At 32.0% G+C, this 23,381-nt stretch overlaps 1 protein-coding gene across 2 annotated transcripts; it reads left to right on the top strand.

The window, feature by feature from the left end:
* Positions 1–5,459: 5,459 nt before the first annotated feature.
* On the top strand, positions 5,460–22,749 carry LOC127243816 (CHD3-type chromatin-remodeling factor PICKLE-like). 2 transcript variants are annotated; one of them, XM_051263990.1, is made up of 30 exons: positions 5,460–5,638; positions 5,792–5,944; positions 7,671–7,808; positions 7,900–8,054; positions 8,370–8,531; positions 9,358–9,605; positions 9,858–9,953; positions 10,075–10,211; positions 10,315–10,527; positions 10,611–10,718; positions 11,896–11,946; positions 12,033–12,132; positions 12,482–12,624; positions 12,742–12,839; positions 13,102–13,240; positions 13,332–13,501; positions 14,575–14,641; positions 14,727–14,849; positions 16,280–16,389; positions 16,471–16,552; positions 17,392–17,589; positions 18,435–18,579; positions 18,656–18,761; positions 18,911–18,985; positions 19,941–20,002; positions 20,099–20,175; positions 20,947–21,071; positions 21,339–21,675; positions 21,792–21,894; positions 22,361–22,749. In XM_051263990.1, exons 2-30 carry the CDS (start codon positions 5,795–5,797, stop codon positions 22,462–22,464), a joined length of 3,822 nt encoding a protein of 1,273 aa, XP_051119947.1. In that variant the 5' UTR covers positions 5,460–5,638; positions 5,792–5,794; the 3' UTR covers positions 22,465–22,749. The 2 variants fall into 2 exon arrangements, with proteins under 2 accessions (XP_051119947.1, XP_051119948.1); XM_051263991.1 differs by having other exon boundaries at positions 5,768–5,944.
* Positions 22,750–23,381: the final 632 nt, after the last annotated feature.

Genomic DNA, 23,381 nt, shown 5'->3' with positions numbered 1-23,381 from the left:
AAAAAACATCTTGGGTGTGTTTGTTTCGTGAGAATGTTGAAAATGAAATTTTTTAATATGAGGTATAAGGAATCGTGTCGGAAATATAAAATTAGTGAATGTATGCTGGGGTGGAACTACATGGGGCTAGGAGGTCAACTGACCCCAGCCATTAAAATATATGTATTTTTTAATATAAAAAAAAATTATGTATTTTATAGTAATTTATCCCTCTTAATTTTTTTATTTTGTAATATAAAAAATCATAAAAATTTTATCCGGTTTGTTGATTTATACTTTTAGTCTTTAAATTTTATTTTTATAGTAAAAAAATATTAAATTTTATGTAATTTTATTGAAATTTTTTCTAAAACATTTAAATTTTTTAATTTTTTTTTATATTTTGCCGGGGAGTACGATGAATAAAAAAAGACCACATTGAATCGATAAAAAAAATCGATTCTATTAAAAAAATCGATAAAAAACAACATTATAATTAATTTTACATTAAAAATATAATATCGAACAATTATTATAAATCAAATATTTTAATCAAAATTCAAATCGAAACTCGAATTTAAAATCCAAACTCCATGAATAAAGAAATACACAATATTTTTCTTATAGAATATCACATATGACTGCTTAAAAAACCTTTTCGATTATTGCAACTAAAAAAAATAAAAAATAAAAAATAAAAATCAAATAAAGGAAAGATAAAGGAAATCCATTAATATTTGTTTTATAACCCTAATATTGGGCCTTAGCCCATTCTTCACGGTGATTCAATTACTAAAGGCATAATGGGTTTGAGTGTATTCACTCAATCATTTTTTATTTAATGATTTTTTATAAATATTATTAAAAAATAAAAGGTAAATTATTTTTTTAATCCCGTATAACCTTCTTTATTATTTTAGAACTTTAAGTGAACCTAATCTGAAAATAATCTCATAAATAAAAGAAAATTCGCTAAAATGGTCCTCCGATGCCGGACTCGCCACGCTGGCAGCCGTTGCTGACGCAACTGATATATCATCTTTACATATATGCCACGTCGAAGGACCATTTTAGCAATCGAAGGATGTCATATACGAGATTAAAAAAACAATAATTTACCGAGAGAAATTGTAAAATAATTTTTTTTAAAAAAATAAAAATAAATCCACGTGTCGCTGACGGTGGCATCTACGTGACAGCCGCATCAGCGCCACATCAGCAACGGCGGGCCAGCGTGGCGAGTCTAGCACCATATGATCATTTCAGCGAAAATTTTTTATTCACGGGACTATTTTTGAACATGATCCACTTAAAGTTCTAAAATTATAAAATGATCAGACAATGGACTAAAAAAAATAATTTTCTCAAAAATAAAATATAAATATGTTAATACAATATATATAATATGTATTTTATTTACTGATTTTAAAAAAAATTTAATAATTCAATTTAAAATAATACTTTTTAATTTGATATTTTTGAAAAGAAAAAAAATTGGAGGTAAAAGTCCTACAAGTAAACAAACCCATTGGGTTTACCATGCATGGATTTAAAAAAGATCATATTGAGTACCTATTATTCATATATTGTATCTAAAAAAAATACCATTTTCGTCGTTTAAATTTATGTTTATTTAACTGTGTACGAATTTTAAAAAAATATATACATATGTAAAAATAATACTCCCTCCGTCAAGCTAGAAAGTATACATATTTCTATTTTGGGACGTCTAATTACAAAGTAATCATTTCATTAAATATCCAATTTTTTCCACAAATACCCCTACTTTACATCACATCATTACTTTTATACAAAAAAAAGTAAGGGCAAAAATGTCATTTTACTACTTTTACCTACACACTATAATTAAAATACTATTATTCTTTAATCTCCGCGGTAAAAATAAATGTATACTTTTAGCTTGGACGAAAAGAGTACTTTTTTTTGTTATACTAAAAAATAAAAAAATAATATTTTCTTATGACGATGAAAAATATATATATATATATACATAAATTTTGATGACAAATAAAATATAAAAAATTGGAAAAAATGTGAAGTAACTAATGATAGGAAAACTGAGAATTTATGATGACAATTTTGAACAAAGTAGCAAATCATTATAATATTAATTTGATAGAATTATACAAAATCATTTTTTTTTTCAAATTTGTAGGTTTTCGAAAGGATTTCATATATAGTGGAATAAGAAATAAGAACGTTAATTTTGTAGTATTTATTTGTCACATATATATATAGTGAATTACCAATTTTATTGTGTTATTTATACAATTTTATTTATTTATTTTGATAACATGATAATCCGCAACTGCTACTCGAAAATGCATACAGAGTAAACTCTCGATCGAATTTAATACCCTGCAAACTAGGCTCGACAAGGCAAGTCCCATTAGGCAATTTAGATTATTTTATTTATTATTTTTTTTTTTGGATGACGTGGAAACCAGCAGCTGCTACCCGAAAGTACACACCGGATAAATATTGTTATTTTCTGAAATATTTTTAAAAATGAAATTAATTCAAATTTTTATATATTTATTCATTTTTTTAATTAGGAAATATATATTTATTTTTATTTTTTTATAAAATTAATTTATGTTAACCGTGTATAAATATATGTATATATATTTTTAAGATATAATATTTATATCTTATAGGAGATGATCCATTTGTTCTTGACATAATTATTTAGGTAGTCTAGATTAGCAAGTATTTATTAATAAGTTATTGATATTATTTTATATAAGTGGTGTTGTTGGTATTTTAAAAATATAAATTAATATATATGATTAAAAAAAATTTAAATATGTGTGTTTAAATATTTTTAGCATTATATTTTAATAAAATATTATATATCATTTTGTAGACAATAGAATTCTATATACTATAAATAAATAAATAAATATATAAATATTTATTTATAATTAAATTAAATTAGTTTTATAAAAAATTGTTTAGTTGTGATTTGATATTGATTTGAAATTCAATGCTTTGAATTTTTATTTAAATAGTATTTTTTAATATAATATTTTGTGAAAAAATAAAATATATTCATTAAAAACGGTGGAAGTGAATAACATTTTTTTTATTTAAAATGTTAAAAGAACAATCATAAATTGCTTTGTTCTTTTACTTAAAATTTTTCAATATAAAAAATATTGATATAGTACACACTTATTATTTATATATTATCTACACAGTTTCGTATGTCTCGTATATAAAATATTATATTCAAATTAAAACACAAAACAAATACATTTACTTGATATATATTTTAAATTTTGAATCTAATTGTAATACTCCTTCTTTCTACAAATTAATGTCCTATTTTGGACGTCCAACAACTATTGTCCTATTTCTTTTTTCAAACACAAATTATACATTTTTATCCATCCATTCATTTATTACTTTTAATCTCTACCATACAATTAAGGACAAATTTGTCAATTCATAACAAAAAGACAATCACCTAAAAAATCGTGCAAATATACTTTAGAACAATAGAAATTTGACGGAATAAGTACTATTTTTAATGTGATATTCCTACTTTTTTTTTTTTTTTTCAAAATCATAAATAGGAGTAATAAAGAATGAAAATGTTTAAAAAATATTTCCTGTAAAGTTTTCATTTGGAGTTAGGATTTTAAATTTGAATTTCCAATATTGAAAATTTAAATTTAAATAATTATAAAAATATAATATAAGATATTAATATAATATTTTAAATTAAATAATAATTTTTGAATACAATATAAAAAATAAATATTTGGTACAGTACTTTTGATTTAAAAAGAAAAAATTCTTTAAAATCTTTCAAATAAAAACATTTAAATTTTGTTAGATATAAGTAATAATAATATACTCTGAGTTTTTATTTTAAAATATTTACAACAAATCATTGTTACACAAAGATGTGTTCTTGGAAAATGTGTTTTTTTTTTAAATATATATATATATATATATTAGATATGTTTATTAACTTTATATTATTTACAAATTTTTTTATAATTAACATAAAAAATGGGAAAAAATTGTAATAAATATTTTATATCTACGACCATTTATCATTTTTATCGTTTAATTATCACGTTTACAAAAATATATTTTACAAGTGTCATTTTTTCGCAATTTTGATATTTTGGTCATGCGTCAAGTTCATGACGGATAAAATCTCATGCGAAAGGATAAAAAATCGCGAAAAGATGACACATTAAAATATATTATTTTCGTCCCATAACAAGATATTCAGTTACTATTTGTGTTATTGTACTTATATTAAAAATATTTTTATATTTGTACAAATATCATTATATTAGTATTATAGCACAATAATAGAAACATTTTTGTAATTTTCCCTTAATTTGTAATACGTTTTGATATAATAATTAATATTTAAAGATGAACATGCAAAAAGTAAATACATACTTAATTACGGAACTAATGGAGTATTTTAATTGTTATAATGACAAAATACATCTAACATGTATAATTTTTTTGTGATTTTTGTGATTTAGTCGCGCGTCCAATTCAAAATAATGTCGGTACGAATGGAATAGTGCCACGAAAAACAAAAATTGCAAAAAAATAATTTTTGTAAACATATTTGCCAAGATGACATAACGAATCATAGGTATTTAAAACATTTATTGCAATTTTCTCTAAAAGGTATATCTTCCAACCGGAGATGATTAGATGCTGAAATATTGATTTTTTCCATCAGTACGCATTATATATACAAACAGTATACATTAGTATTACACACAACACATGTTATGTATAGTAAAGATATGTGCTGTTTTTTAATAATAACAAATGTGCTCTATACAAATATGTTATGCGCTAAAATCAATTGTTGTGTGTTGTATGTGATTATATCATATGTTGTTAGTTTATGCATTTGTATTATATTAACATATACAATGTGTCTATAGTAATATTGTATGCTGTCTATAGTAATACTTTGTACTGTCTGTAGTAATATTGTATTCTATTGAGACTAGAAAATGTGTGTTTTATTCATGTGATATATATGTATTATATTAATATATATATTATATTATTTATAATAATATTATATATTATCTAATAATACAAATATATTATTTAGTTAGTACTGAATTTTAAATTCACCGCTTCCAACTATTTTACTAAACAAACAACTACATACTCAAACCAAACGAACCGTCGTATGTTTAACGGTTACACCTTTTTAAAAATTCAAAACACAACCGGCAAATTCTTCCCCTGCACTGGCGCCACTGTTCTGACTTCTGATAGCCGTCAACGCCATATAAAAGTCAAACTCTGTTTTCTGATTCTGATCGTGACAATCTGGTACTAGTAATAATGACTCGACAAAATAATTTTAATAAAAAAAAAAAATATATTTTCTTGCACCATAAAATATACACTAAATAAAATAAAATATATATATATATATATAGAGACAGAGAGAGAGAGCACCGCACCGAAACCTCACTCTATTCGCTTCAGTCGGTTTCGCACCGCTTCCGCCGATTGTTTTTCCTCTCCAGATTTCTCCATTTATTTCTTATCTTACTTTCATCGCCAAATCCGAGTTTCTAATTGTCGTCTCGGGCGTTCAGGCAGCGTCAATTGCTTGTTGGATTTTGAATCTGTAAGTTCTCAGGCTTGTGGCATGCACCGCTGGTTTTTTAAAATTTTTAATCGATTTATGTTTTTTGGCGATTTTATCGCGGTTTTGTGTAGAACCCTAGTTTGGCGTTGAATTTTGGTTTACTTGTAGGTTTTTTGTTTTTGACTTGGCTAGGAAATGTCGAGTTTAGTGGAGCGACTGCGTGCTAGGTCGGATCGGAGGCCTGTTTACAATTTGGATGATTCGGACGACGAGGGGGACTTTCCGAAGAAGAAGCCTGGGGCGGGCGATTCTTTTGAATTTGAGAAAATTGAACGGCCTGATGCGGTAATGGCTTCGTCGCTTGTTGTGGCTTAACATTTTCCCTTTCGTTGAATGTGTTTAGTAATCTGTAGGCATACTTTTTCTGATTCATGGTTTGTGCTCGGATGTTGCTTGTTTTCTTGTTTATCGTTCGTCATTCTTAAAAGAAAGTAATTTGGTTGCGTGTGGTTGTATTCTGTCGCTGTCTGTGGATCCATCTATGTTGGTGCTCAGACATGTACACCTGCTATGATTGTGTGTAGGTGTAAGCTTGACTCTGTATTTTTGGAAGTTTCGAAAGGTAGTAGGTCTTGGCGTTTGATCAGATTTTTAGCTGGATTTGTTTTATTAATTGGGTTGATGATATACTGATACACTGATAAGTATTTCCGAACCATGCTGAAGGAACTGATTTTTGAGATGTCAGTGATGGGATTGATACAAACTGGTGTGCTTTATTGGTGGTGTAAACTTTGATGTCTGTTGCTCATTCTGTCTGACATCCTTTTCAGTTAAAGAGGCTTCTTTTCCTGTTTTTTTGGCAGGATGTGATAACGTGGCTATTTGTTGTTTATTACTCTATGTGGAAAGCGAGATGGTTTTGATGTTTATGTGATTGATTTGGATTCTTTATTGGGATGATGAATAAGGATATGCTAAATTATATTAGTTCATTATGGTCATAATTCTTCTAAATTTACAAAAATCATATTTCCATGCAATGCTGCTTGAAAAAAAAAATTTTTTTGAGCACGTAATGCGGTTTAGAAAGTCCACGTCACACTTTTGGGATAGGGCTTAGACAATATGCTGTGGTGCTTATAAATTCGATTAGGTTTAAATAGCTTCCATTTTGTAAGTGCAATGTTCTATATCCTGTCTTATGAATGCAGTCATGAATACTAAAGAAGTGAAATAGTTGCCACTTTCCATGAATGCAGGTAAGGTATTCGTAACTACCTCCACACCCATATAATAGCTTATCAATGAAGTTCTAGAGCTGAATTATTACTTTCTATTTAGATCATTATTCTGACCGACACACTTGAAGGGCCTTGTTATGATGCACTCACGGCTTTCAGATTGGGACCCACTAGAATAAATACTTGGAACATTTCCTTTCGATGATATTAACTTTAGTTTGGATGATGAGAGTATAAAAGATTCACGGACATTTAATGCTAGCATGAATCTTGTGTGAAAGAATATGTTTTTGTAAGAGTAAATATGACAAATGTGACATTCCTATGTTTCTTGTTATTTGAATGGGTGTTTAGATGTAATACTTGTATAAGAAGATTTATGCTCTTAAGCATTTATTACCATGAAATTTCTGGTATCCAAACGTAGCTTATTTCTTCAAGACGTACATGTAGAAGCCAAAGCTTTTGTGAACCAGCAACGTTTTATTTATTTTATTAATTAATCCATTTATTTTTACCTTCTCATTTTATTTTTTATTGGCTATTAACTAAGTAACTCAGACAACTGAGTTCTGCGAATCTAATATTTTATTTTGAGTCTTTAAATTGATCACAGAAACAAATTTAAAATCCTTTTGCAAACTCCATGAATTACAGATCTTCTTGTAGATCCAAAAACATCTGCTGGATTTCTAGTGGGATTCTTATAGATATAGCATATTATGATAGCCTTCTAATTTCTTTATAGCTGAAAATAGTACTTTCTCTGCCTTTAAGGATTCACAAGATTTGTAACTTAATAAGTGCGAATGTGGTGTATGTAACAGAAGGAAGGATCATGCCAAGCCTGTGGAGAAAGTGGCGATCTTTTGAATTGTGAGACTTGTAATTATTCATACCATCCCAAGTGCTTACTTCCAGCAATGAGAGGTCCTCCCCCCAGCTCTTGGAAATGTCCAGCATGTGTATGTTTCTTCAGCACTCCTAATTAATAACTGAAGATCAGTGAATGTGATTTGTGTTTAATCCTATTGCTTTGTTGATGTGCTATAACAGGTTGGCTACTTGAATGAAATTGAAAAGATACTGGACTGTGAGTTACGTCCCTGTGCTACAGATGAAGCTGATGCATCTGGATCAGGCTCGACTCAAGCTTTAACGAAACAATATTTAGTTAAATGGAAAGGACTATCTTACCTCCACTGTACATGGTAATGTGGCCTTTGTTACGCTTTCTTATCTAGTCTTTTGATTGAATGCATTATCTAATGACATCTGTCACCTTTTCTAGAGAAGCTGTTTTTCTTTTTTTTTTTCCCTTTACTTATTTCATGTAACTTAAAACTGCATCGTTGTTTGCTGGCTTGTTGATTGGTGGAATCTTTACATTTCAAATAAGGTCTAGTTTGTAATTGAGTTTTGCCGAGTTATGTGCAAAATTTTCAGTGGCATTGTTTTTTCTGTTTAATAGTTACATCTTTTCTCCCATGATCTCAGTGTGCTCTATATTATGGATTTTGTTTCAGGATCCCCGAGGCGGAGTTTGTTAAGGCATACAAGTCAAATCCTCGTTTGAGAACAAAAGTAAACAATTTTCACACCAAATTTTCGTCGTTAAATAACCACGAGGATGAATATGTCCCTATTCGGCCAGATTGGACTACAGTGGACCGGATCATTGCCTGCAGGTTTAACTGTGTTCTTTTCACTTTTTGAATTGTAATTTTCATTCATATTTGTTTGTACGTCTGTTGAGCATTTAATACTGTTTCCTTATCGAAAACAATGACTTTATTTATTGTGATTTACCAAAGAAGTTTCTGTAGTATGCTCTAGTGACAATATTGCAAAATATTAATATTTGATACATATGTTTTAATGTTTAGTTATCCAATTCTTTACCTAAAAAATTGGAAGTATGATTTTATTGTTTTACTTCATAAATTTCTTGGTTTGGCCCATGTTTCCATTCCATTTCATTTATGCTCTTAGGCAACATGTGGTTTCTGTTAAAAGTCTTTGTATGCTACCATAGGTTAGATGCTGATTAGCATGGTTGGCCATGTGTATCACAGTGGCAGCTGCATGGATGATCTTAAATAAGAATTTCTGAATAATGGATTGAAATCCATCTTCTTGTTTGTTTTTGCAAATAACAATCATTCTTGTTTGTTCTTGCAAATAACAATCATATTGAAGTATTCGTCAATCTATGGTGGCTACCATGATGACATAACCAAAATTGGATGCAGGTATCTGAGAAATTATTTGGGTGGATACCTATTAAGATATTTGGATATAGAAAGAGAGTATAATTGTCTTTTGTCCAAGTAAATGAAACCACAACATGACCACATAGAATTATATTTGCAGTTTCCCATGTTTGAGCACCCCTGTTTGACTGCTTACATGTGCATTATCATTATATTGATCCATTTATAGTGAAATCTTCTATTCAAAGTTATATATTTTATTTTTTCCTAATACCAAGTGTTTCCAATTGTTGAATGGCAGGGAAGTGGAAGAAGTGAAAGAATATCTTGTGAAATGGAAGGAACTTCCATATGATGAATGCTCTTGGGAATTGGAATCTGACATTGCATCATTTCACAAAGAAATTGAAAAGTACAATCAAATGCAGTGTCAAAGTGACCATGGTTCTGCTACAAAACAAAAGATTGACAGTCCTGATGACTTGGAATCTAAGAAAAAACCGAAAGAGTTTCAACATTATGAGAGTACCCCCGAGTTTCTTTGTGGAGGTACAAGCTGCTCTCATTGAGTTGGGTGTTCACTAACTTCTTTCCTTATCACTAACATAAATTTGACTATATTATAATCTAGCTACTCTCATTGAAGTGGGTGTTCACTAATATTTTCCTTATAATCAACCTATATTTATTTGACCATTTTATTATCTAGCTACTCTCATTGAAGTGGGTGTTTACTGATTATTTCCTTCTAATCAACATATATTTATTTGACGATGTTATCATCTAATCACTGCTATCAAGGTTCACTGCATCCGTATCAGCTTGAAGGACTGAATTTTTTACGTTATTCTTGGGCCAAGCATACGCATGTGATACTTGCAGATGAGATGGGACTTGGTAAGCTATGTTTTGCCCTAAAGTGTTCTGTTATCCTTCGTCCTTCGTCCTTATTCCTCTTCCTATTTTTATTTGAAAACAATTTATACATGTAATTTCTTGTATATGCATATGGATATAGGCAAAACAATACAAAGTATTGCCTTTTTGTCATCTCTTTGTGAGGAGAATCTATCCCCTCATCTTGTGGTTGCTCCTCTTTCGACATTGAGGAACTGGGAACGTGAATTTGCCACTTGGGCTCCCCATATTAATGTTGTAAGTATATATGTTTTTCCAGTTTTGGTAAGATTACTGATGGTTATCCATTTAATTCAGGTTCTATCTCAGTTATGTCTTACTAACAAGTCAATTGCTGCAGGTAATGTATGTTGGCACAGCGCAAGCACGCTCTATAATAAGAGAATATGAATTTTACCTGCCCAAAGATCAAAAGAAGAAGAAGAAAAGGAGATCTGGTCAAGTTGGTAGTGAAGACAAACAAGACAGGATTAAATTTGATGTCCTTTTGACATCTTATGAAATGATCAACATGGATTCAACGTCATTGAAACCCATAAAATGGGAGTGCATGGTAATCCAAGATCCCCCTTTAAGTACTGTCGTTGACTCCATTTTATACTTGTTCTTAATGTTTGCTTGTTAATCTTTATCTAGATTGTCGATGAAGGGCATCGTCTTAAAAACAAGGATTCAAAATTATTTTCTATGTTGACGCAGTATTCTAGTAGACATCGAGTCCTTTTGACTGGCACTCCACTACAGGTATGTTGCCTAATTGTTTATGCACTTAATAGAAATACATGCATGAAAAGAAAGTGCGATTCTGTTGCTCGACATACTTATTATTTATTTTATACTAATTTGCTTCTGTTCTTGCTTCTATATGCATGCATTAGAGTTGACAAAAATAAACATGGCTGAAAATCAGACCCGAACATGACCCGAGAAATAAATATTTGGGTCTTAAAATTAGGCCTGAAAGATTTTTGGGCTCAGCCAACCTGGCACCTCTGCTTAGGCCTGTGCAAATCCGGTTGTGCCTTGCCCGGCATGATTTATCAAAACCATTTAAATTTAATATATTAATAATTATATAATAAAACTAAAAGTTAATTATATATTTAATGTTCAAAATTTAACTTTCAATAAAAATATTATTTTATAGTAATTGTATTTATTTAGATTAATATAATTTATTTTTAATAAAAAAATTACACAAAATATAATTAAATTTAAAGTCTTTTTAGTAAATTGGGCTGGCTCGGCCTGGCACAGTTTGAAACCAGGCCATTCCTGGGCTTTGGTTTTTAGGCCTGGTCTAAAACCGGGCTGGGTCAACCCTGCATGGATTTGAAACGGACCAGGCCAGCTCGGCACAAAAAAACTGGGTTGGTCGGAATTGCCACCTCTTGCATACATTATGTCTGGAGTCGCATGCAATGCATATAAAACAATTGATCTTTGATACTTCTCTGCTGAACTATACTGAAAAGTATTTAGAAAGCTTACCAACTTAGGTCTGGATTTGCAGAGGAAAAATATCCGTCAGTGTTAAATAACTTAGCATTGACTGGAGTAGATTTCAGGTTCAAATAATAGGTATCAAATTTTATTGTTGTCTTCATTCTGGTTTGGATTAACTAGATTAGTCGGTGGATATGCATTGTGCTTTATAATTATTGCGTTTCTATAAAAGTAGTGGCTAATTTGAGCTTTTGGTAAAGTGCCATGTCGATTGATGAGTGACTCTTTACTAATAATGGGCAGTATGTCTATATTTTGTTTTTCATTGTTTGTTATGCGATTTAATCTCCATTCCAGGGAACAAATTTTTCTTAATTCCATCTGTTTGACAATCCTATTATACACTATTTTAAAGTATACATGTGATTGGCTGAATCATTTAATCATGCTTAAATTACGTTGTGGTGAACTGCAGAACAACTTGGATGAACTTTTCATGCTTATGCATTTCCTTGATGCTGGAAAGGTTAGTGATTTGCAACATGATTACTTTCCTTTCATCGTGACGTGATGTGACTGAATATCTATTTCTGATTACAAAATATTTTTCAGTTTGGAAGCTTAGAGGATTTTCAGGAGGAATTCAAGGATATTAATCAAGAGGAACAGATAGAGAGGCTTCATAAACTGTTGGCTCCCCATCTCCTGCGAAGTAAGATCTGAGGCTTATTCTGTATTTCTCAGTTTTTTCCTTTATTAGTTTATTATTTCTTAAAGCAAGAATTCCATGGTTTCAGCTCCACTATGCAAATTCTTTATTTTGTTGACTGTGTACTTATATTTAGCATATAATTCTGTTTCTGGGAGGATACCTAGCAGTTTCTACTACTACTTTCTCTTAGCACCTGCGAGCTGGATCTCTTTTTATTTGTGACCCATGAGTGCACTTGAGTTTATAAATGGCTTTATGATGTTGGAAATGTATCCATTGACAATTTTGTGAGATAAGTCAACATTTGGGAACCATATGGATGTGAAAGATTGTTCACTTTGAATTGCAGGGGTAAAAAAAGATGTCATGACAGAATTACCTCCGAAAAAGGAGCTGATTCTGCGTGTTGAATTAAGTAGCAAGCAGAAAGAATATTATAAAGCAATCTTGACTCGCAACTATCAGATACTAACTCGCAAAGGTGGTGCCCAGGTGAGTGAATGCTTGGCTTATAACACTCAACTTTCTTTATGTTTATTTCTTAATTTTTTGGTACTCTGAATGTCTTATTATGAGGATCTAACATGTTATTCCACCTTCTGCAACTAGATTTCCCTTATCAATGTGGTGATGGAACTGCGCAAACTCTGTTGTCATCCCTTCATGTTGGAAGGCGTTGAACCAGAAGATACTAACGAGTTCAATAAGTAATGTAGCATTTTAGCTTAATCCTTTTATTTCTTGTCCGTTGGTATGCAAAACTGGTTCATTGTCAGCATGATATTGTTTCCGTGAATGATCTTGTTTACTGTGGCCAGTCTTTCAAGTCTTCTGTTTTTTCTTTCCCTGTAAGAAGTGTTATTTTTAATACTAATGTTATTGCTTGGTTGATTCTGATTGTGTTACTTTTGATGAAGAGTGGAGATTTCTTATTAAATATATATAAATAAATAAATAATACTATCTCAGGCAACTCTTGGAAACATCAGGGAAGTTACAACTTTTGGACAAGATGATGGTCAAACTTAAAGAGCAGGGCCACAGAGTGCTGATATATTCTCAATTCCAGCATATGTTGGACTTGCTAGAAGATTACTGCAATTATAGGGTGCGAATGAGGAACACTGAAATATTCATTTACTCTGTATATCCTAAAAGAATTTTTGGTGATTGGAATGATGCTTATCTACAATTCACAGAAATGGCTTTATGAAAGGATTGATGGAAAGGTCGGAGGGGCGGAAAGACAGATTCGAATTGATCGTTTTAATGCAAAAAATTCATCCAGATTCTGTTTCCTGCTATCCACTAGAGCAGGAGGTCTAGGAATTAACCTTGCTACTGCTGACACAGTAATCATATATGATAGGTAATATCTCTTTTTTATAGAACATATCTATGATATGGATCATGCTGCATGATGTTTTCAATACAGCTTAGCATATTTTACTATGTAAAGATATTTGTATTTGCTTTGCTTGACCAATATGTTCTGAACAAACCAATATAAGTTACATTGTGGACTTATCATTCTACACAAAATAGATTCAATCTGTAGCACCCTGATGCATCTATAGGTGTCATTTAGTCATTTTTGTGTTTTCAGTTGTGGAGGCATAATAATTCTTAAGTTTGAGACCCTAAGCCTATTATCTGTTTAACAATTCTTTGAAATTGCAATTCTATTTTACCATCTTGTTGATTGTGAAGATCTGAGTCATAAGAAATAGAACTTAAATTAGTAAGATGAGTGGACATCTTTTATCAGTTATAACTTTGGAGTGTGGTGCAACCATGGTGGGATAATTGATGTCCTGGTCTGAGATATGGAGTGTTAGTAGTAGAAAGAAAATTATAGGAGTCTCTGCATACTATTTTATGGATTGCATGGAAGGAAAAAATAGTGAGCTTTCTGCTTCTGCTTATTCTTTTGCTGCTACTGGTTCTGCTTTGACCTATAATTGTTAGTGCCTTATAATTTAGATATGGTACCTATAAAGATGTCCTTTTGAGTTTTTATTGGTCAAGGCATTTATCATTTACTGCTGGCAGTTTGGGTTTGTTGGTTTTTTTTTAATATAATTTTGCTTCCGCTTCTTCTTTCACCTATAATTGTTGTTGCCTTATGATTTGGATTATAAAGATGTCTGTTTGAGTTTTAGCTTTTATTGATCAAGGCTTTGATCCCTTACTGGTGGCAGTTTTAGCATGTTCGTTTTTATTTATATAATTTTTACATGAAAAATTTGCAAGTCCATCCATCATAATGTTAGGAGCTTGGTAGCACAAGTACTGTACATTTTATATGAACGATGAACACTTGCTATTTGAGATATCTACATGGTCCTCACCATATTAATCTAGTTGGTATGCTTCTTAAGCCTGGATATTTTATAATGTCTATTTCAGTATAGTAATGGTAACCTAATTTTCAATTTGCAGTGATTGGAATCCTCATGCAGATTTGCAGGCTATGGCAAGGGCTCATCGTCTTGGTCAAACCAATAAGGTCACATGAGTTTAGAGCTTGTTGTGGAATGTCTGTCTTGTTGAGCCTGGTGCTTATTAATTTATTTACTTTGTTCTATGTTCAGGTTATGATCTATAGGCTCATAACAAGGGGGACCATTGAAGAAAGGATGATGCAGATGACCAAAAAGAAAATGGTATTGGAGCATCTAGTTGTTGGAAGGCTCAAAGCGCAGAACATTAATCAGGTAAAAGTGTTTGTATGAGAAGTAATGTCTATCATCTGCAACACAAAGTGAATCATTGAAAATCTTGTTTAAGTGGGTTGCATAACTTTTTCCTGCAGACCATTATTCATATGCTTTCATCCATATCTGTTGCTGCTGTTATCCCCTTGTCTGAGATGCTAATATTCATTATATTAGTGATTCAACAAGTTCTCCTATCCCCCCAACTGAAGTTCAAAAAATAATGACAATTGTTACCATGAAAATTAAGGTTTAATTGATTTAAATTACATTACAATCATTATACTTCATATGGTGTTATTTGATTTGCAATTTTAGTGTCTGCAAGCTGATGTTTTTGCTCTTTTACAACAGCATTATTCCTTGTCATGTACCCCGTGTCAATGCATACATTTCAAAACCTCGAAAACTTTTGTGATTTTCATGATTCTGTAAAGATTCCAACACGTGAAACTATTTTGCTGGTAAGTCTTTTCTAATAAAATTAGCAGGGGACAGGTTGTTTATAAGTAACTGTAGCTTTGTAGTCTTAGTGTTTTAATGGGACCAAAAAATCACTGTAAAACTTCATACAAATGCATTGTTATTTTTCGGATAGAGTAAACATTAATTTTTATTTATTAACTTTTAAAGTTTGGTTTATATAATTTCTTATAGAATGAAACTTATTTGTATTTTTTGCTTGGTGTTTTCGTATTTAGTAAGGTGTTCACTGAATTATGAAAGAATTGGGTGTATTTAGTGGGTGATTTGTTTTGGATTTTCGTTTCCTTTTTTTTTTTGGTTTGAATAGTGATTTGGATGTGATGTTTTGCAAGTGAAAAATGTATTTATAGGGAGTTGCTAGGGTTGAATAGGGGAAAAAATGAAAATAGTGACCAAGTGAACACACCCATTATTTTTATTATTATGGTTTGGTAAGTTCACCTATTAGTTGCTATTAAAATCTGGCTCTTTCTGGAAAGCATTTATTGACTCTGAGGATATAATTTGGTCACAAGATTTTTATTGTCACATAATCCCATTGCCGTGATAGTTTTCTTCGCCACAAAGGCATTTCCTGCAATTTGATTTCTCTTTTTTATACAGCGGTGCTGGAAAATTTCGACAATCTTCATTATATATATATATATATATTTTTTTTTTTATGCAATTTGCCCTCTATATACAGGATCTGGTTACCAAAATCAGTTACTATTTATAAAATCACTCAATAAAGAAATAATTTGAGATCTGGTTGTATATTGCCTATAAAATTAGAAGAATTTCTATTCAAGATGGCTATGGTGTTTTTGTGGAACTGAAGGTGGTTTTCTGATATTGCTGCCAGTGTTCTGCGTATATTAGTTAGTTTTTAGGAGGGATCTTTTATGATTCTTATACATATGTTCAGTCCAATCCTTCTGAGATGTGCTTTGTTTTGGTTGCAGGAAGAACTAGATGACATCATAAGATATGGATCCAAGGAGTTATTTGAAGATGATAATGATGAATCAGTAAAATCTCGTCAAATTCATTATGATGATACTGCAATTGATAGGTAAATAAATTTTTATTTGATGCAACATTGGATTATTTTCCTTTTCTGTTCCCTGAGGGAGCCCTGATTATCAATTTGTAGACTACTCAATCGCGAACAAATTGGAGATGAAGCGGCTTCTTTGGACGATGAAGAGGAGAATGGGTTTTTGAAAGCCTTCAAGGTTGACAGTTCACTTGAATTTTATTTTATTTTTTAATCTGTTGCTCACTCTCTCCGTGCTCACCTTAAAATTATTTGATATTGGATCTGCCTGTTCTCTTTGGTTCCTGCTGTATAAATTGGTATCTTTAAATTTTAAAAAAAATCCATTTCATTAGTTTCTTTCTATGATGTGTGTGAGGCTACCGTTGATTCTGTTTGTTTCCAATGATTGCAAGTTTGTAACCTATCTGGTCATAATGTGTTGGCCTGGGTGGCTCTCTCTCTCTGATAGTCGATGAAAGGACCATTTAATTAGTCCAACAAGTTTCTTTGTGAAGCATGGAGCCCAAGGATGCTGATCTATTTGTTTTGCTGTGATCTTTTGTCTATCTCCCTAATTTCCCTTTTATCCCTCATTTCAAATCAACTGTTCTATATATATGCATAAACTTTCTTTTATTCAAAAAATTTATTCCAAAAAATTGCTTTGGCTGAGGATTTTAACACTAATCTGAGCAAACACATAGTTTGTTATTGATTTCAAAGGGATCTGGTTTATTGTTGCTGGATTTAATATTTTTTGTGTTCACTGAAAATGAGGAAGTTGAATTTTGTTCTTCCTTTACATGGGGAAGCTATATCAAATATATCCGTCACTTAGATTCATTGAGAAAAAATTTCGGGTGTGATTTTCCTGCTTCAGTATAGCATTTAAATATTAAAATTTGGAAGCTTTGCTGGGTTACTTGTGGGTGTTTATGCAATTATTTTGAAATCTTTTATTCCTTGCCTTTTCTCCATATTCTTTCTATTTTCTGCACATGAACCTGAGTTTCTTTTGTTTTATAAATTCCTCAGGTAGCAAATTTCGAGTATGTTGATGAAGCTGAAGTAGCTGCAGAAGAGGAAACAACTGTTGCACCGGAGGAGAATAAAGCTTCAGTAAGCAGTTCTGAAAGAGCAAGTTACTGGGAAGATCTGTTAGGAGATAAATACGAAGTTCATAAGATAGAGGAATTTAATGCTATGGGTAAGAGAAAGAGGAGTCGCAAACAGGTATGATTTTCAACTATAGAACTGATTTACCTTGAGAGTTCATTTGATTTTCTTATTGCTTTGAGCAATATAAATGGACAAGAAAAACTGAAAAATATGAACACAGTTCTTCAAATGTGATTATTATAGTTAAAGTCCACATCCAGGTTGAAAATGATAAATATGTGATAAAACTAAGACAAGTGATGAATATGTTATAAAACTCAGAGGCAAGCAAGATCAACAATTTCTTAGTTTCTTTAGGATAAGAACAACATCACATCTGCATTAATCTTTCACTCTGAATGTTGTATTTCCTCCCTGTAAGACCATGGTCACATATAATACAGACAACAATAAAGGTGGGGTAGAAGTCCTACTAAGATTATCAAAAGGGAGGATCAGGTGAAAATGGGTATATAGTTTGGTGATGTACTCCCCCATGATTTGTACTGCAGCCTTTCCAATAGTTCCTCTCTCTTCTATGTTTCATTTATTACATGAATTATCTTGATTTTGATACGTGAAAGGCATTGTTGGAAATGTGTAGGAAGTGTACATGACTGTGGTTTGCCTCTTCTGTGTCTCTCTTGTTGTCTGCAGACCTGAGAACTGTTCTCAGTTGTGCAATCTTTTCTCCTTTCTGGGGCTGAAGCTTCATCTTGTTTAGAGTTCTATGGAATTTGGGCTGTTTCTTCTCTTAATGCTTATACTGATGCTATATACAGCTATATCCTATTCTGACTCGGGTTCTTTTTCCCCTCCATCTGGATTTGTTGAGTCATTACTTCCGAATGTGAATATTAAGTGAATAATTGCAGCAATATTTTTGGTTTATAATTACCTTTTGTATCTTCCAAATGTAGGTTGTTTCTGTTGAAGAAGATGACCGCGCTGGTTTGGAAGAAGTGAGCTCAGATGGGGAAGAAGATGACGCATACACAACTGACAATGATGCAGGTTCAGCAGGAGCTGCAACTGGCAGACGCCATTACAGAAAAAGAGCTCGAGGTATGGAGTAAATGCTTATTATCCATGAACTTGTTAGCACAATGGCATTACCTTTTGTCCTGTTCAATATTTTCAGCTGGCAATTCAGAGAAACATCCTCTAATGGAGGGTGAAGGAAAGCACCTTCGTGTTTTGGGATTTAATCAAAGCCAGAGAGCGTTATTTGTTCAACTGTTGATGAGGTCACATTCCATTATCTCTCTAATTTCATAATCATACTTATACCATCTGTTGCTGCCTTCCCATCCCTTCCTCCATATCTTGAGAAGAAAGTTCTGGTCATATCATTTTTCTAATCCTCTGATGCAAGTAATTGAACTGTTCATACCAGGTTTGGCACTGGGGATTTTGATTGGGGAGAGTTTTTGCCGCGCTTTAAGCAAAAGACCTATGAAGAAATTCACAAGTATGTGATTAATATTAAGTGTTGGTTACATTAATGTTTTAAAATAGCTTCCCTTATCTAGCATCTCAAACTTATTCTTGTCCATTGGTGTTCTTTTAATTTTTGGGGAAGTAATGCGATTTTACATGCTTAAAAACTGTTGTGCAATTACATTCATCATATTGCAGTTACATGCTTGAAACCTCCGTCTTGCTGATTTCCCTAAAATTTCCTGGCAATTATTTTTAGTGTGGATATGTTTGTGGCAGAGCTTGCTCTGGCATGTCCTTATAGACTTGTGGAGTTTAGCCTGACCAAGTTAGTGTCCCTTGTAGATGGTATTGGTTGGCATGACTAGGAAATTTAAAGAGGCGTGTCCTCTGATCTGAGTCTATAACAGGCCAAGTACCTGCCACAGTCATTATCTGCTGCAGTTTTAGTGTTATTAATCCAGATGCATTCTCTGAATCCAATAAAAAATCTCCATTTGCATCTATAACTTCCTTAGCCAAGGAAAAATAAATGTAAGTTGTCTTGGTAAGAGGGCACCGTAAGTTTTATGAGGCATGCGGCCGTTATGGAGTTTTTCTTGGTTTTCAGTTTGCAAAGAGCAGAACACTTGTTGAGGGAAACTTTTGTGCTTTCTGTAGATAACTTAACTTCCTCTTCCTTCAATCATGTGTTCGATGGAGTGAGCCATTCACTACTTGAAATTGTTCTCCCATGTGGGAAAGAAGTTTGTTATTCTGAGCCGATTATGTTTTGTGCTTCAAAAAGTGAAATCAATATAACTTTTTCCATGTCTAGGTTACAACATTAAGAAAAAACATGCATGCAACATCTTTCATATCATGCTTTTATCCAGAATGATGGTCAATCCAATTTGTTATTACTCGTAGGGTAAAAGGCTATGCGTTGCGGATAAACATAGGATTGTACACACAGTTGATAAGTGGTACTTTTTTTTGTTTTGCAGCTATGGGATGATGTTATTTGAGCACGCAGTTGAAGATCCGAATGACTCGCCTACCTTTTCAGGCACTTCTTATGAAACTTAATTTTACTACATTTATATACTCCTATTTTCTTTGTTGTAAAACATATCAAATATGATATCATTTATGTTGATTGCAGATGGTGTCCCCAAAGAGGGTTTAAGAACTGACGATCTACTCGTCAGAATTGCTACACTATCCCTTTTCAGGGACAAAGTAAGTCTTTTATTTACAAGAGCTACTCATTATTGCAACTTAAGAGTTAACTTTTGTGACTATCTTATTATTTCAACTGAAGGATTGAAAATATGATTTGGAACTTCTTCAAATATTTCAGTTTTTTCCAACAAAATCTTTGAATCTTAATGCTGTTGTCGCCTGAGTGAGTCCCTCTCAATATCGAAACCATTGATCAAGGGAGATGAATTATGTTTAACAGATGCATTTTCTCCCTGCATTCTATTAAAAAGCCGTCCTTTTTTAACATTTACCTTGAGTCGAGAGTAATATCTAATAGCTATCAATGGTGGCAAAATTGAATGTTCATGCGGTGTCAATAGCTTAGTGAGAAAAAAAAAGAAATTCTATGGTATTTTGATATCTTAATAGAAGACTATGAAGGTATGGTGTTTTATGCCATCATTCCATCTTCCTGAAGACAAACCTATTTAAACAAACACATGACAGATCTAATAGGAATTTTTCTAGGTTCTGTAACCGTGCATTTCACTATGGTTTCCTTGATTAAAAAGCTGATAATAATTATGTCTTTCCTGAACTTAAGTGTTCTTCTTGATCCATCCTTAGGAACGAGCACATCTTTCCTTTTTTAGATGGCTAGGCATATTCTTTTTTATACTTACATTTCTAGGTTGTAAAACTTGAAGATATGCTTTAGTTATCTGGTAATCTTGTCAAGATCTTATTATTCAGTTATGGTTTCTTGTCATCTTAAATTTCACATTGAACAATCACTTGGGTTGCCAGGTGAAATTTCTCCGAGACTCCCCCATCATTTTCACTGACGATGTTGTAAGCCGCCACCCTGCGCTCAGAGGAGGGAAGATTTGGAACGAACAGCATGATCGACTGTTGTTCCAAGCTGTGATGAAGTATAATATCTATTCCCCTTTTCTTTCTCCTATTATCCATTGATTTATAATATAGTTTACATCCAAGTTATATAGTAGTAACAACAACAAAATATCTGTCTAATGTAGTGCAAAATAGATATAGGGATATAACATGAACACAAGTATCCGATGAAATAAGATAATAAAATTGTGTTTGTACAATGAACTCACTAAATAGGCCTTTTCATCTCTTCGCAAATTTATTTTATCATAATTTGATGAACTTCTCTCTGTCTGTACACCAAGACACGGATACGGACGTTGGCAGCAAATTGTCGACGACAGGGACTTGAAACTGCAAGAAGTCATCTGTCAAGAGCTGGGCCTTCGACCCCCAAATATGCCGGTTCCGGGATCCTCCTCTCAAGCTCATACTTCCTCTCCCGGAACAACTGCTCAAGCACCACAGGAGGGCTCATCCTCGGGAGCAACAACTGAAACAGCCGCCCGACCTCAACCTTCTCAAGAGACAACATCGCTGTACCATTTGCGGGAAATACAGAGAAGGCAGGTCGAATTCATTAAGAAAAGAGTGCTGCTTCTGGAGAAGGGGCTTCACGCTGAAGTAACAAAAGAATATTTTGTAAGTTATTTCTGATGCAATATGGCCCAGTAAATTACCGGGAAATTATCCCGATAGTTTCATTGAACGATTTTTTTATTCGCATCATTTTGTCATAATGCAATTGCTGTTTCCAGGCGAACCCGGCAGCATTTGAAGTCCCCGAGTATGTGCCAAGGCACCTCCGCACTGCAGAGGCAAAGCATCCGACTTCCGAAGCCTCCAAACTGAAAACAATAGGTAAGTCTAAGTTCAAGTACATTGAATTTGTTCGTTTCTTGGAAACCTTATGGTGAGTTTGTTTGAGATTTTGGAGAAAGTAGTTGATTAGATAGATAGTGAAAAATATGGTTTTGTCAATCTCCGACAGAAAAGTTCAGTTTGAGTTCCTAGTTGAGTTTATGATAGTGTTTAAAAATTGAAAATAGTTTGTTTTGTGTTTTGGTTTAAAAGAAAATTGCTTAGATAATATAAAAATAATAAATGCGCTAGTATATTAATTTTTTTGGAAAAATATGTTAGAAAATTTTGGGTAAAAGAACAAAGCTTATGGTTTTGTCAAGTTTGACAGAAAATTCAGCTTGAGTTTGGAATCGAGTTTATGATAGTGTTTAGAAATTGAAGCTTTGCGACAGCGTCTATAATGTTTATAAGCATCTATCGAATACTATGTATGAATCTCGATCTTGTTTTCTGCCTAATGCAGCGACCGAAGAAGGGTCGAAGGTTGCAGTAGATCAAAGTACTGGCGATGCTGCACCCGGAAGTTCGGATTTAAATCCGGGGGTCGATAACAAGAATGATGACTGAACCTTCCGGAGAAGGGAGAAAATGTTGGTAAAGTTGCCGACCTGGTAAGTCGAATATAGAGTATAAAAAATAAAGAGGATGTTTTATTAGCAGAAACTATACTGCAAATGTAGCAAGTGATGCACAGCATCTCTGTGTGTGTGGTGTGTAATATGTACCATTATATTTGAATGTTTATTGTTTTATTTAACTTAATTGACATTGATAAAGTTAGTTATACTTTGGACTTTAGTTTTTTATTAAAAAAAATAGGATCTTATTTATGGTATGAATTATTGTGATGCATGATTTTGTGTTCGATGTTTTTGTCAGTTATATGCACAACTGATGTTGTGTTGGCCTTATTTAATACTCGTCATAGATGTTTTTTTTTTTTTGGTAATTTGTACTTATTTGACACTTTATTTTTTTCAAAAATATTACTCTGTCCCAAACAAGGTGGAACTTTTACTTTTGGCACGAGTTTTTAGGTGATTAGTGTTAAAAGTAGGATAATTTAGAAATTAGGTGATGCGATGGGGAGAGAAATATATATTTTATTTTTTTATTTGAATGATGTGAGGGGATAAAGTGTGGAGTAGAGATTAAGTATAATTAATTATTTTCAAAATAGGACATGTTTGGTACATACTAAAAATGAAATATTGTAGGGTGTTGGTACATACCAAAAAATGTTGCAGAGAGTATATTTTTGGGTCAAATTTTATTATATTTTTGTGTGTTTGTAAAATTTATTTTATTACTAATCAATATTTAACTATTATTTTTTATTTAATATTTATTTACAACGAGTATTATTAATTTTATTATATTCTATTTTTTTGTTTTTAATTACTAACTAAATGTTTAAAAATATATTTAGGGTGTGTTCGGTTGTAAAATTTTAACAAAATTTTACTATTCATCCAATTTTTTCC

This window comes from Andrographis paniculata, unplaced genomic scaffold, assembly GCF_009805555.1.
Source record: "Andrographis paniculata isolate CXL003 unplaced genomic scaffold, ASM980555v1 Contig98END, whole genome shotgun sequence".
Lineage (NCBI taxonomy): Eukaryota > Viridiplantae > Streptophyta > Magnoliopsida > Lamiales > Acanthaceae > Andrographis > Andrographis paniculata.
This window is presented reverse-complemented; position numbering and strand designations above follow the sequence as displayed.

Coding starts and splice junctions, on each gene's coding strand:
- LOC127243816 (XM_051263990.1), top strand. CDS start 5,795: ATGTCGAGTTTAGTGGAGCGACTGCGTGCTAGGTCGGATCGGAGGCCT. Junction 11,947..12,032: donor ATTTCCTTGATGCTGGAAAG/GTTAGTGATTTG, acceptor AATATTTTTCAG/TTTGGAAGCTTAGAGGATTT. Junction 12,133..12,481: donor GGCTCCCCATCTCCTGCGAA/GTAAGATCTGAG, acceptor TTTGAATTGCAG/GGGTAAAAAAAGATGTCATG.